Source organism: Peromyscus maniculatus, chromosome 1 (assembly GCF_049852395.1).
Source record: "Peromyscus maniculatus bairdii isolate BWxNUB_F1_BW_parent chromosome 1, HU_Pman_BW_mat_3.1, whole genome shotgun sequence".
NCBI classification, from domain to species: Eukaryota; Metazoa; Chordata; class Mammalia; order Rodentia; family Cricetidae; genus Peromyscus; species Peromyscus maniculatus.
In genome coordinates, this window is record NC_134852.1 from 90,545,788 (window position 1) to 90,559,873 (window position 14,086).

Below are 14,086 nucleotides of genomic sequence, written 5' to 3' on the forward strand. Positions count from 1 at the left end.
CTAGGGAGTCGGAAATGAGCCGCGGGGGCGGGACCTGTTGCTCTGGGCGACGGAAGTGCGTCTGCGTGGGGTTGAGCGGGAATTTTGGAAGGAGCCTGCGGCGGGGTTAAGGTGACTGTCGAGGGTCTGCGCACCCGGGGCGGGGGCACGTGGGCTCGTGGGGTCGGGCGGGTGTCCTTGCGACGTGGCGTCCCGCCGTGCCTGGTGCCCGCGCTGGGGTCGGGTGCCTCAGCTTTGGCGGGTGTCTCCCGGGCGCGCCCCGCTTAGCCCTCCCGATTTGGTCCTGCCCGGCTGGGACGTCCCCGAGCCCGCTGTCGCGCGTGGAGCCCAGTGCCAGTGGGAAGACAGGCCAGTGACACTGCGTAGGGTAGATAGGCAGGCTGCTCAGCGGCGCACACGTGAGTAGAATGGAGCTCCAGAAGCTAACAACCCCCACCAGAGTCGTGTTTTGTTTTTTTTCCATGTATATAGTGTTTATTCTAACGTACAAAACGAACACCCAATCTTCACTAAATGCTTAGTATATTTTCGGCACTGTATTCAGAAGTTGGGATAGAAAAATATGCATTAGCTGCCTCGTTTTATAGTTTCTGTTTCTTTTTCCCTTTCGTTCGTTTTTTTTTTTTTAAAGCCAGGGTCTTATGTAGCCGAGGATGACCTTGAACTTCTGATCTTGTCTCCACCTGAGTGCTTGGATTCCAGGCATGCATTACCATGCCAGGTTTACACAGTCTTGGGGTGGCTTGTCGTCACACCCTGCTAAGCAAGCCCTCTACGAACTTAGCGACATCCTTTAGCTCACATCAGATATTTTGTTAGGTCCTTAATAAGCTTGATACTGTGCTCAAGATAACAATAATAAAAAAAACTGGATACACTCATGGAGTTGTAGACCAGTGGGAGACCTAGCCATTAATTTAAAATGTAGTATTAAAAGTTGGAACAGGTGGTGGTGGCACAGGCCTTTAATCCTAGCACTTGGAAGTTCAAGGCCAGCCTAAATTGGTAACGTTGTGGAAGGAATTTTATTGGTGCTTTTGGAGGATGTAATGCAGAACATTTAACCCCAGCATCTAAGAGAGTGTGGGCTGAGCTGAGGTCTGAAGGTTTTGTAGAAATTGAGTGGTTAGAGAGCAAGGATGGAAGAGTGGGTATTTATTTTGTTTCAGATGAGAAATCATTTATAAGGGCCAATAACAGGACCTTGGGGCTTTGAAGGACAGAAAACAATTCATTGTGTTTAGAATACAGTGGTAAAACTTTTTCATGACTCAAATGTCCATTACCTGCAGTCAGCCCTTTCTTCTCACCTAGTTTAAACTCTAATATATGGTTTTCTGGTTTGGGTGGAGGGTAAGTGCATAAAAACATATTTGATAGAGAAGGTGCAAAATTCAGTGTGAAGTTCCACAGCTTTAGAATGGTTCTTCTAATTGTATAGAAGTTCATTGTGATGTATAGACTTTGAGTCTGGTTAATTTCTTTCTGTGATTTTTTTTCTTATTTACTAGTTCTCTATAATAAAGTTTTTGTTTTTGTTTTTCGAGACAGGGTTTCTCCGTGTAGTGTTGGTGCTTGTCCTGGATCTCACTCTGTAGACCAGGCTGGCCTCGAACTCACCGAGATCCACCTGGCTCTGCCTCTTAAGTGCTGAGATTAAAGGCCTGCGATACCACTACCTGGCTATAATAAAGTTTTAACACAGGTGTGTGTGTGTGTGTTTGAGATAGTGTCTCATTTATGTAGCCCTTGGCTGTCCTGGAACTCACTCTGTAAACCAGGCTGGCCTTGAACTCACAGAGATCTGCCTGCCTCTGCCTCCCAAGTGACGGGATTAGAGGGGTGAGCCACCGTTGCCTGGCTGGAAAACCACTTTTAAGATAAGGATAGATTGGAAGGAAAATGTATAATTTGTTTTTTTGTTTTTAAAAATATGTCGTTGCTGTGTAGAGGAGGACAGGTTAAAATACCTCTGGGATGGTTCAGTGGGAGATGCTGGTGGCTTTGAAGTAATGTTACTTAGAACAGAGGTGGAGAGATGCTGCCAGATTTGAGAGATGTTCAGGGGATGACGTTGATAGGACTTGGTAGTGGATATGGGGGATGAAGGCTGAGTTCCTAAGAATTTGCCCGGGGTTTTGGGCTGAGTGGCTGATGGTACTGTATTTGAGGATGAGAAGCAGGAGGGAGAGGAGAAACAGGAGGGTTATTCCCCCCTGCAGTCTGCATTTTCCTCTTCACTTCCCTGTTACTCAGGACTGTGTCTGATGTGCCTGCATTCATCTCTTCCACCACACAGTTCACACTCTACACAGGCCTTTTATCTTTAGCACTAAAACAGTGTCGAGGTTGCCTGTCAGTTTCTTCTTTCTCCATATTCCCTTCCTAGTTTGATTTGCACAATAATTTGATGTTCAGTTGCCCCAAAGACTGTTTCCAGTCTCGTCAGACTCTGTCACTCAAGGACTTTTGGTAGCTGTCAGTAAATCTAAGTTCCTTAACTGACACTTGAGATCACGTTTCTTCTCAGCCTCTCTCAAGCCTTGCTGCTCTCCTTGGCCGGCCACGCTACTTACATTCCCAAATCCGCCTTTCAGCTCACACACACACACACACACACACACACACACGCCTGCCTTTGTTTATGGTATCCTCCTTCCCACTATTGTAGACTATCTGGTCGTCTTGGCTACCTACATTTCGTTTCTTAATTTCCAGTTCTGACTATTTTTCTGAAAACATTTTTTAGTGTTGTTAGCTTCTCACGTGTTTTTGTTCTGTGGTTTGTTGAGACAGAATCTCTTGTAGCCAGGGTTGGCCTCAAACTGCCTGTGTAACTGAGGGCTGGCCTTGAATTCCTAATCCTGCCTCTCCCTCTCCAGGTGTGAGCTAACCAGCTAGTGCATGTGATCTCTAACACACACACACACACTTCTCTGCTCTCTCTCTTTTTTTCCCCGTTTTTATGGCATGGGAATTGAACCCAGGGCCTTCTGCATGCTAGACAAGCACTGTCCCACTGAGCTACATCTTCAGCCTTACTTGTTTTTTTTTTATACCATTTAATTGGTACTTATCATTTATGATGCTGTTAGTTTATTCATTTGTCCAACAGTATTTTTATTGTATGTTTATATAGTCCTATAGTTTTACAATATATCTGATATATAGCTCAGTGCTATTTTGGTTTTAAGCATTATGTTGAATAGATGGTAAAATATGCAGAAACTCTGAAACCATGTCCAGAGTTGTAGGGAATTCGTAAGACTTGATTAGGATAAGCATCATCATCTTCTTTTTTTTTTTTTAAATAAATTATTTAAATTTATTTTATGGGCATTGATGTAAAGGCATCAGATCCCCTGGAACTGGAGTTACAAACAGTTGTGAGCTGCCATGTGGGTGCTGGGAATTGAACTCGTGTCCTCTGGAAAAGCAGCCGGTATTCTTAACCACTGAGCCACTTCTTCAGCCCCAGGCATCATCATCTTACCTGAGGTTTCCATCTGCTGAACACTACAGTGTTGTCTGTAACCGGTATGAATTACTTCTAGAAGCTTCCAGCTGTGACCTTTTTTTCCTTTTTCTTACAGTTCTGTGATATGAGCAACAATGGACCTGAAAATCTTGTCTCTAGCAACAGATAAAACAACAGATAAACTGCAGGAATTTCTTCAAACCCTGAAAACTGATGATGTGAGTACTGCTAGAAGCAAAGGCCACACTTGACGTGTGAGTGGGAAAGAGAGCAGCCAGTGCAGGGCCGCAGGGGTACACTGAGGCCCCTCCCTCCAGGAGATAGACACTGAGCTGTGAGCTGCTGCAATCCTGCCATCGGGGAAACTGGCAAGATTGCAAGTTCATGTCCGGCCTGGACTAAGTAAAAAGTAGAAAGAGGGCTGGGAGCTGGGCGGTGGTGGTGCACGCCTTTAATCCCAGCACTCGGGAGGCAGAGCCAGGCGGATCTCTGTGAGTTTGAGGCCAGCCTGGGCTACCAAGTGAGTTCCAGGAAAGGCGCAAAGCTACACAGAGAAACCCTGTCTCGAAAAACCAAAAAGAGAGAGAGAGAGAGAGAGAGAGAGAGAGAGAGAGAGAGAGAGAGCGAGAGAGAGAGAGAGAGAGAGAGAGAGAGAAGAAAGAAAGAAAGAAAGAAAGAAAGAAAGAAAGAAAGAAAGAAAGAAAGAAAGAAAGAAAGAAAGAAAGAAAGAAAGAAAGAAAGAAAGAAAGAAAGAAAAAGGGCTGGGGTGCAGTTCGGTGGTAGAAGATTCGCTCGGTGTGCACAGGCCTTGGGTTCAGTCCCCAACACTACAAACAAACAAAGAATGAAATCAAGTGCTGAGAATAAAAAGGACAACGAAAGCCATTTATAATACGTTTTAAATTTGAAATAACCTTAGATTGCCTTTGCAGCTGAGTATATACAAGTCAGTATACTTTTTTATTTTTAATTTTTTCATTCTGTGTGTGAGTATTTTGCCTGTATGTATGTATGTGTACTGTGTGCATGCCTGGTGCCCAGATCTCCTAGAATTGGAGTGATAAATGGTTGTGAGCAACCATGTGGGTGCTGGGAATCAAACCTGGGACCTCTGGAAGAATAGTAAGCAGTGTTAACCACTGAGCCGCCCCTCCAGCACCCAAATCAATATGCGTTTGTAGTCCACAGAACAGTCCTGTTTGAAGCTACATAGATAGATGCTATAGTTATGGACGAGAAGCATTAGTTTACTTGTTGATGTGTCTCCATTTATGTTTTTCTTTGAAGAGAATAAGTTAGTGGGCAGAAAAATCATTTTAAAAAATTTTTATTATGTAGTCATGTATGCATGCCAGAAGAGGACACTAGATCTTACTGTAGATGTTTGTGGGCCACCATGTGGTTGCTGGGAATTGAACTCAGGATCTCTGGAAGAGCAGTCAGTGCTCTTAACCTCTGAGCCATCTCTCCAGCCACAGAACAATCTCTTTTAAATTACTGGTAAAAGAAAACCAGTGTCCAAATCTTCACTGTAAATCCATGAGTATAAAATTGAAACAAATAATGACCTAGTTGTCTACTTGGCATTTGGCCCTTATATCTCAGAGTAGAGGTCCTAAGCTCTATAAGAGACCACCTGCCTCAGAAACTGGGTGGAGCTCAGCAGAGTGCTTTAGTAGCCCTCTGGGTTACTTAGGTGCTTACTAAAGCCCAGATTTCACCGTTTTCATTAGACACCACCTTAACCTTCCAGTTAGTTGCTTAAGTCTGAAATTAAGGCTTCTTCGTTGACATTTTTTCTGCATCACTCTGCCTCTCCTTTACCTCCAAACTATATTTATGTGTGTGTATATATATATATATATATATATATATATATATATATTTCTATTTTTAGCTCTCAACTATGTCTTGAATCTATCTCCTTTTTCCTATTTCCTATATATTAGTGTACTAAGGCTGCTGCTATAAAGGACCTCAGACTGAATGGCTTAAATAATAACAGTTTATTTCCTGATTCTGGGTACCAGAAGTCCAGGTCAGGGCTCTGGCATGGGTGACTCTCCTTCCAGGGCTGTGGTGATCTGTTCTGGGCCTTAATTTCTCATCATTTTGCCATGACCTGCATGGCTTGCTCCCGGAACCCCGACTAGGGGCGTCGGGGGATTGAAGAAAGAACAGACTTACTAAAGAAACCACAGACACACACAGAAACGCTGGTGGGCTGTGCACGCGCCAATGGAGTGGTGCCAACTCCTGCAGCAGCCTGGAACCTCACTGTGTTCACTGTGTGCAGCACAGAGGGCGGGAACCAGCTGTCTCCACAGGAGGCGTCTGTAAGCGAGCAGTCTCAAGCTGCGGACATTGAGGAGGAAGCCGCAGGTGCTAGTTTTTGCACACACTGGTCAATCATTCGTAAACACTTGTACTTAGACCAGAGGAATGTTCTGCCTTTCTGAGCCGAATGTGGCGGAAAGGCTCTGCCATTTTCCCATGGGTCCACGGTCTTGGTCCTTAACATGGCTGGGCCATGTCAACAATATACATTCACTCAGGACCTCATCTGCTCTTTACACAGTCACTCAGTCTTCCCGCGTCAGTCCCCACAACCTAAGAAGTTCTTCCTGAGAAGTATCACCTGTTTTACTTCAGGAACTTCTCTGGCACTGAGATGAAACCTAAGCTTCCTACGGTGGCCTGTGGGAGTCTTCTTACTCTGGTCCTTGCCTATATCTCCAGGGTTACTTTCTGCTCTTTTCCTTCTTTACCATTCAGCCGATACATTGGTCTTTTCTCAGGTCCTCAAGCATACTGACTGCTTGCTCCTTTGGGACCTTAATACGATGACGCCTCTCTCTATCTCTCTGTGTATAGCCAGCTCTTACCTGCCCGCTCTCGGCTTAAATGTTTCCCACCTCAGAAGGTCTGACTGCCTAGCTGCTGTTGCCTCCCTCCCCTCCAGCTATTGTCTATCTCAGCTACTTGTTCGTCATCGTGACAAATTTTTTTTTTAAATTCTTCTGTCATTCTTTCCCTTTCTCATAAACTCTGAGGCAAATGACCATGTCTGTTTGTCCAGCCTTACATTGTTCTCTGAAAAAGTGCATGCATTAGAAATAATTGTTGATGGATGATGTCTCTAAATCATGCCAAAGTACTCAGTGCTAATGAAGGAGTTGATAAATATTTGTAGAATGACTGCTACCCACTTTGGGATTTTGAGACAAAGTCTTACTCTGTAATGGAGATAGACCTCGAGCTCCTGCCTCAGCTCCCAAATGCTGGGACGATAGACATGAGCTGGTACCATATCTGGCTCTAAATTTCTGAATAGCTACTAGTCTGTCTGTCTGTCTGTTTGTTTGTTTGTTTAAACAGGGTCTCTTGCCCAAGCTGATCCTGAACGCCTGCGTAGCCAAGGATAACCTTACACTTCTGATCCCCTGCCTCTATCTCAAGAACACTGGGATTATAGGTGTGCGCCTCTACACCCAGTTTCTGGAGTACAAGAGTTTGAACCCAGAGTCTTATGCATTCTAAGCAGGTGTTTTACCAACTGGGGCTACATCCCCCAGCCCTAGTCTTTATTATTTTTTAGAAGTTTTACTCTGGCTTCTTGCTGGCCTTGCAGTTGCTATGTATGCTAGGCTGGCCCAGAACTCACGGATGTCCCCCTGCTTCAACCCGAAGTCCTGGGATTTCAGGCGTCCCTCTTCCTGGCTAGCTTAGTCTCGGCGGTCCAGGATTCTTGAGCTCTTCCTGCCATATCAGAATGAGAAGGGAGTGCTCGTGGGTTTTAGCGTCTGACCGGGACCTGGCAGCGCCTGTTTTCCTCTGCACACTGAGGTCATGTGGGTAGAGGAGCCGGTCGGGAGATTGTAATGGTTCTCTCCCCTTGGTTGCAGTTGACTCATCTCCTTCAGAGTCAAGCAGTGAAAGGAAGAGCCGTGGGAGCATTCCTGAGAGCCATCTTCAAAGGTGATTCCTTCTCCGTGTACCCCTCGGTAGACGCTTGACTCTGGGTGCCATTGCTGGTATTTCTACTGTCTGAAGGCCCAGGAGAGCCTACAGAATCCGCTAAGGCGGGGCTCTCCTCGGGGTGATGCTGGGACTCTTTTCTGAAGGGAATCGGAAGGGCAACCTGAGATTGTGTTGCCGACTGGGGCCTGTAAAGAGTGCCCTCTGCTGTGTTTACTCAGTCTTCTAGGATTGTGGGGCGAGAATGAGATGTGTCGAGCATGCCCCGGGGCTAGGGGGCTCTGGGTGTGAATAGTGGAGGACCTTGCATACCTCACCCAGAACCTTCATTCCCAGTGTAGTACGTCTGTGTCACTCTCTTGAGCAAAATGAACTCTATGTTCATTTTGACTCAGATTGGTTTTATAAATTGTGGTAGAATTTTTTTAAAAAGTTGTTTATTTATTTATTGTTTGTTTGTTTGTTTATTTTGAGTCAGTATCTTATTATGTAGCTCCAACTAGTCTGGAACTTGCTATGTAGACCAGGCTGGCCCTGAACTCACAGAGATCCACCTGCCTCTTTTGAGTGCTGGGATTAAAAGTGTGCCCCAGCATGCCCAGCCCAGCCTCAAATACCTACTCCTGCTTCAGTCTCCAGAGTACTGGAATTCCAGTGTGCGGCACTCGACCAGGCTTGGCTTTGCTCTTAGAAACAGCTTCGATTGTCTCGAACTGACTTTTGTGTATGTTGTGAGGTAGAGCTCTGACTTTACCCCTTGCCCCGATTCGACACCTTTATAAAAATCGACTGCCTGGAATTACCCTTCTTTGTTTTAATTTTTGAGACAAAGTCTCATTTAGCCCAGGCTGGCCTTAAACTGATGTAGTTCAGGATGACCTTGAGCTCCAGTCTCCTGCCTCCACTTCCCAAACACTGGTATAAGGGAGTGTTCCGCTATGTCAAGTTGTATTTTTTTACATAGGGCCTCCTTTGGTTGAGTCTTTGGCTCATTTCTTGATTGAATTTGGCTCCTTTTGTTGGTACTCACTCTTGTACCTTATTTATGGAAGAGATGGATTTCCGCTGTCCTTATCACTCTGGTGACATAACCTGGTGATAATGTCTCTGACATAAAGCATTAAACTTGGATAAGTGAAGCCCTCTTCCCAAATCGCTGCACTGTGTAATAAAGTAAATCAGTGGAGCGGAAGGTGACGCTTTAGTCCTTTCGCTTTGTCTAAACCGAGTTCTTCTCCCACGCCCCTTGTGTTGCTGTTGAAAACACCGTTATTCCGCTTCAGTATTGCGTTGCAGGCTTGTTTGATTTTCCTGCTCACCCTGGCACTTTGTTTCTTCTTCCTTTGTTCTGGACACCTGTTTAAAACACCAAGGCTCCCCCTGCTCGGACGAAGATGGCGCCCTCAGGAGATTGAAGATATATTGTTGCTGTATCCAGTTGGTTGAATCAGGAGATTTGCAGCAGGAAGTAGCCTCTGAGATCATAGGATTGCTAATGCTGGAGGTAAGATGGAGGAGGTAATGCTCAGTGCCAAACTTAGCATAGGTCCCACTCGGGGAGGAGGCCTGTGGCTTACACGGGGGCCAGGAAGGTATAAACCCCGTAGATTGTGCTCACCTTCTGGTACCAGGATGCAGATCTCCTTGTAGGTCTTGAAAGCAGTGAGGGGTTGATGGAGGACTAACCTTCGAGGTCCCTTACAGTTACAAGTGTGGAACAGAATAGTGTGATTCCATGAATCCCTGATAGCGCCTGTTGTGGGAGGCCATGTCTGTTTAGTATTTCAGCGATACACTTATTCCACAGAAAGGCTTCAGACATTGGATTCCTGCTTAAGATTTTCTTTGTCCTTGACCTTTCAGGTTCACCATTTTCCAGGCCCGTTACTTGTTGAATTAGCCAATGAGTTTGTTGGCGCCATCAGAGAGGACAGCCTGGTGAATGGGAAATCTTTGGAGTTATTGCCCATCATTCTCACTGCCTTGGCTACCAAAAAGGAGGTGCTGGCTTGTGGGAAAGGTAATGTCCTTCCGGCTCTAGTGACTTTTTCTTTTTTCACATTATGCGGTCAGTCTCTCCATCCATTTTGTGTTTTTAGGTGATTTGAATGGAGAAGAACATAAGAGGCAGTTGATTGACAGCCTGTGTTCTGTCAGGTGAGTCTCTAAACGTGTGGGAGTCTGTCAGGACTCATGTGGCCAAAAGCCTGACAATGATTCATTTCAGGAATTGACATTTGTAAAGTGTTTTTTTATTGTTGCTGTTGAGGAATTTTGTTTTGTTTTTAACATTTTTGGGGAGTTAATTATACAAATTAATAGGTTTCTTTTTTTTAAAACTAGTTTTTAAAAATTAGGATATAAAGTAATGAGTTTTATTATGGCATTTTCATGCATGTCATTATCTTTAGTTAGCTCTATATTAATACCCTTCTCCACTGTTCTACTCTCCACTTCCTGCCTCGCTCCATTCCTCAGATAGTCCCTTCTGGGTCTTTGTCTCTCACATACAGGCACAGGCACAGGCACACTGCACACGCACGCATACACACACACACACATACACACACACACACACACACACACACACACACACACACACACACGCACGCACATGTGTACACACACACAGGCACACACATCTAGATGATTTTGTTATTTTGAGACTGGATTTCACTGTGTAGCTTAGGCTGTCTTTGAACTTACGATCTTCATGCCTCTGCCTTCTGAGAGCTGGCATTATAGAGTGCTGTGATCCCTGGCCGTGTTTATAAACTTCCTTGTCTGTTTTGTTAACTGTTGTTTATAATATACCACCAAAAGAGCCGGGCATGGTGGCGTGTGCCTCTAATCCCAGCATGTGGGAGGTGGAGGCAGGAGGATCGGGAACACAAAGTCATCTTGGCTGTGTAGCAAGTTTAAGAGCAACCTGAGCTACATTCGGCCCTGTCTCAGAAAATGGAATAAACAGTCCCTTGTCTGGTTTCTACTATTAGTGCTGCTGTTGCTTACTAGCTTTTCTGAGAGAGAGAGAGAGAGAGAGAGAGAGAGAGAGAGAGAGAGAGAGAGAGAGAGAGAGCGCATTACTGACAAAGCCTGGGCCTGCTTTCCCAGACACTGGGCGTTCTCACTCCCTAAAGCTCCCCAGTGCTGTTGACCATGTGTTTGCCTGCTGACTGCCACGCTTAGCTCAAAAGGCCTGGCTTTTCTCTTCCTCTAAATCTTCCAAACCAAATAAAAATTTAATTACTTAATATCATTTCCAAACCAAATAATAACAATAATGATATAAGAATATTATATATTTTATATTATATATAATTTTATATATAATTACATATAACTACTATGTCAATATATAATATATAAATATAATTATGCTAGGATAGTAATTTATATATTTAATATTTTTCCAAACCAAGTAATAATAATAACAATATACTATCATAACACCATTTGGTTTGCAGTAAATGTTTAAGAAAGATAATTTGGTATACTAAAACTGCACATGCTTTCAGTTTATTTGACTCTTTGTTTTAATGCAGCTGCATAGTATTCTAAATATAATTTAGAGAGTCCTGATATCCTTAAGGCAGAGGAATGTCTAATTCATCTGTGTTTTATTATTTTATTTGTTTTTGAAACACTTTGATTTTTGTTTTTGATTTTTTTGAGACAGGGTTTCTCTGTGTAGCTTTGGAGCCTGCCCTGGAACTCGCTCTGTAGACCAGGCTGGCCTAGAACTCACAGAGATCCACCTGTCTCTGCCTCCCAGTGATGGGATTAAAGGTGTGCGCCACCACTGCCCGGCTGTTTTGTTTTTGAAACAAGGTCTCACTGTGTAGCTCAGGCTAACTTCCAGTTTGTGCTATTCTTTCAGTCTCAGCTCCCAAGTGCTGGGATTACAGGTGTACACCATCAGGCCTAGCTATCTTATTTATTTTACTAAAGATAGGCTTTCAACATACAGCCCTCAAACTCATTACCCTCCTGCCTGAGACTCTGAAGTCCTGCCATTATAGGTCTGTCAACAGTCCTGGTTCAAATATTTTCTCTGTTTAAAAACAAAAATAAAAGAATGTTTGCAGTAACCTGTTTATATACCTAAGTGACATCTTGTAAGTTTGTATGTAAACTGTTTCAAGTGGTAAATTGGGTGATTTGTGAGTGTGTGCTTTTTTAAAGTTATAACTTGGACACTCTGTAAATGTATATAAAGTGTGACTGCTTCCTATAATTTTACCAGTATTAGGTGTTATCAGAGTGGTTTGTTTTTGGTGCTAGGAATCAACCTCATCATCTGTTTTGATTTTTTTTTTTTTTTTAGTCTGATAAGTTAAAGGTTAGTTATTTATTCATCTTTGTTTTTTAAAAAGGCAGGGTCTCATGTAGCCCTCGAACTTGATCTGTATGGGAGGATGACCTTGAACTTCAGGTCTTCATGCTGCCTCTGAAGTGCCAGGATTCAGGGCCACCACACCCAGCTATTGTTTCAAATTGTATTTGTTTTGTCTTGCTTCCCAGTATGAAAATCAAACTTGAAATGTCCACCTCTTTCCTCTTCTTCATCAGTTTTATAAAATTATATGTAAAGGAGAAAAATGAAATAAACTCACTCTTCCTCATGTCTTTAACCAGATGGGCTCAGCGGCACGTGATCCAGCTCACGTCTATGTTCAAGTAAGCATTGTTTTTTTTTTGTCTTCACATCAAGATTTGCCAACTTATCTATAAGAAACTGAAACACCACCAGGCAGCGGTAGCTCATGCCTTTAATCCCAGCACTCGGGAGGCAGAGGCGGGTGGATCTCTGTGAGTTTGAGGCCAGCCTGGTCTACAGAGTGAGATCCAGGACAGGCTCCAAAACTACACAGAGAAACCCTGTCTCGAAAAACCAAAAAGAAATTGAAACACAGTGAGCTCAAACTCTTTTTCTGAGTAATAGCAATGGTACCTCTGTTTTCTGTTATGATATTCTTTCCCCTCCCTCTCTTTGGGCTTAGTTTATTAAATACATGATTTTCTTTTCGAGATGCTTAGATACATTTGTTGGTTCTCTTAAAAGATTATTCATAGGAGAAAACTCAAAGAGGACAGCTGTAGTAAATAGCTACTTTATTCTTTAATTCCAAATTTCATTTAAAGACTTGTTTATTATTTCTGTATGTGTGCATGTGTGTGAGGGCCTGCAGAGGCCAGAAGTGGGTGTCAGAGCCCCTGGAGCTGGAGTTACAGGTGGTTGTGAGCTGCTCCTCGTGGGCGCTGGGAACCAAACTTCAGTCGCCTGGAAGAACAGCAACTGTTCTTAACCATTGAGCCATCTTGTCAGCCGTTTGTTTGTTTGTTTGTTTGTTTGTTTGTTTATTGTGGTGTGTGGCACGCGTATGTGTACATGTCTTTGTTACATGTATTTACGTCGTGAGTGTGGTGTATGTGGGGGCCAGAGGTTGATGTTGGTGCCCTCCTTGGTCATCTCCTTAGGTGTTGAGACACAGTCTCTCACTTACCCCGTAGCTCACTGATTCAGCCATTCTAACCAGGCAGCTTGTCCAGAGATCCTGTCTTGGATGAGATACAGGGGACAGGTCCTGGGGATCCAAGCCCTGGTCCTCAGTCTTGCATAGTAAATGCTTTACCCTACTAAGACATCTCCCTAGTCCCTATATTTTATTTCTTAGAAAATGTTTGATAGAATTTTGATTGTTATAGAGCCCTGAATTTAATTTCTTAAAACAAAGCAGTTCGGCTCTGGCTAGACCTTCCGATCTCTGCTCCACAGGGATGTCCATCTAGCAGCAGAAGAGATGGAGCTTGTGGTGACGAAAGTCTTGGCGATGTTTTCAAAGTTGAATCTCCAGGAAATACCACCCTTGGTCTATCAGCTTCTGGTTCTCTCCTCCAAGGTACAAATAAAACAGTTATTTCCCCTTAATTCTGTGGCATACGCAGCTGTACCTGTTCAGCTTTTTCAGATTGTTGGCTTTCATACTAAGACATACATGTTTTTATTTCATCTGTGGTGATTTGATCATACTTTTCAGCCAGGGGGAAAATGATTTTTTGTGTGTGAAAGTAAAAGAAATAGACATCAGAAAGCGTGTACACTAAGAGCACAGAAACCACGTTATTTGTGGTGTGACACTATTCCTGGAGAGTTGTGAGCAGACATAACAGATAGAGAACCAACAACCAATCCTCGGAGGATACCCCCAAAGCCCCCGTGGGGAAACAACAAGCTTTATTTAGTGGTGTCGCTTTCAGGAGTGTTGGGGGAGAGTTACCTATGGGAGCAGGAATGACTCAGACCCCATCACCAAAGGCCCACCCCAGCAGGGGTGACAGCTCACAGAAACTGGACTCCTGGAGCGTTCTGCACACTTGGAGAGGCAGTGCAGCAGCTTGGAGAGCCTCTTCCAGGCAGCTCTGCTGGTCTGACGGTGTCTCTCATCGGTCCTTGCTGCTTACATGTGTTTCAGGAGGGTGGGACTTAGTGTATCTCTTCAGTTTCAGGGACTTCCTGAAGTTTTGCCCATCGTTATGCCTGAGCTTAAGGAGCTTCCCTGCAGAATGAAATGTTTTATTTAGGAGGAAGTCAGCACAACAGTATTTCAGTTAGGGCTGGCCACCCGA

The 14,086-nt window shown here is 44.1% G+C and overlaps 1 protein-coding gene across 4 annotated transcripts in view; it reads left to right on the forward strand.

Annotated features, from left to right (window-relative positions):
• Window positions 1–14,086, forward strand: part of Fanci (FA complementation group I) — a 57,866-nt gene that overhangs the window by 276 nt on the left and 43,504 nt on the right. For 2 of the 4 annotated variants that reach the window (XM_042278422.2, XM_042278426.2), the window contains exons 2-8: window positions 3,594–3,696; window positions 7,384–7,456; window positions 8,830–8,960; window positions 9,320–9,476; window positions 9,556–9,613; window positions 12,095–12,136; window positions 13,236–13,359. In XM_042278422.2, coding sequence (XP_042134356.1) covers window positions 3,613–3,696; window positions 7,384–7,456; window positions 8,830–8,960; window positions 9,320–9,476; window positions 9,556–9,613; window positions 12,095–12,136; window positions 13,236–13,359 — 669 coding nt within the window. In that variant the 5' untranslated portion in view covers window positions 3,594–3,612. Of the gene's footprint in view, window positions 1–4; window positions 399–3,593; window positions 3,697–7,383; window positions 7,457–8,829; window positions 8,961–9,319; window positions 9,477–9,555; window positions 9,614–12,094; window positions 12,137–13,235; window positions 13,360–14,086 lie in introns of those variants that run through there. The other 2 variants (XM_015994921.3, XM_015994972.3) reach the window with 2 other exon arrangements.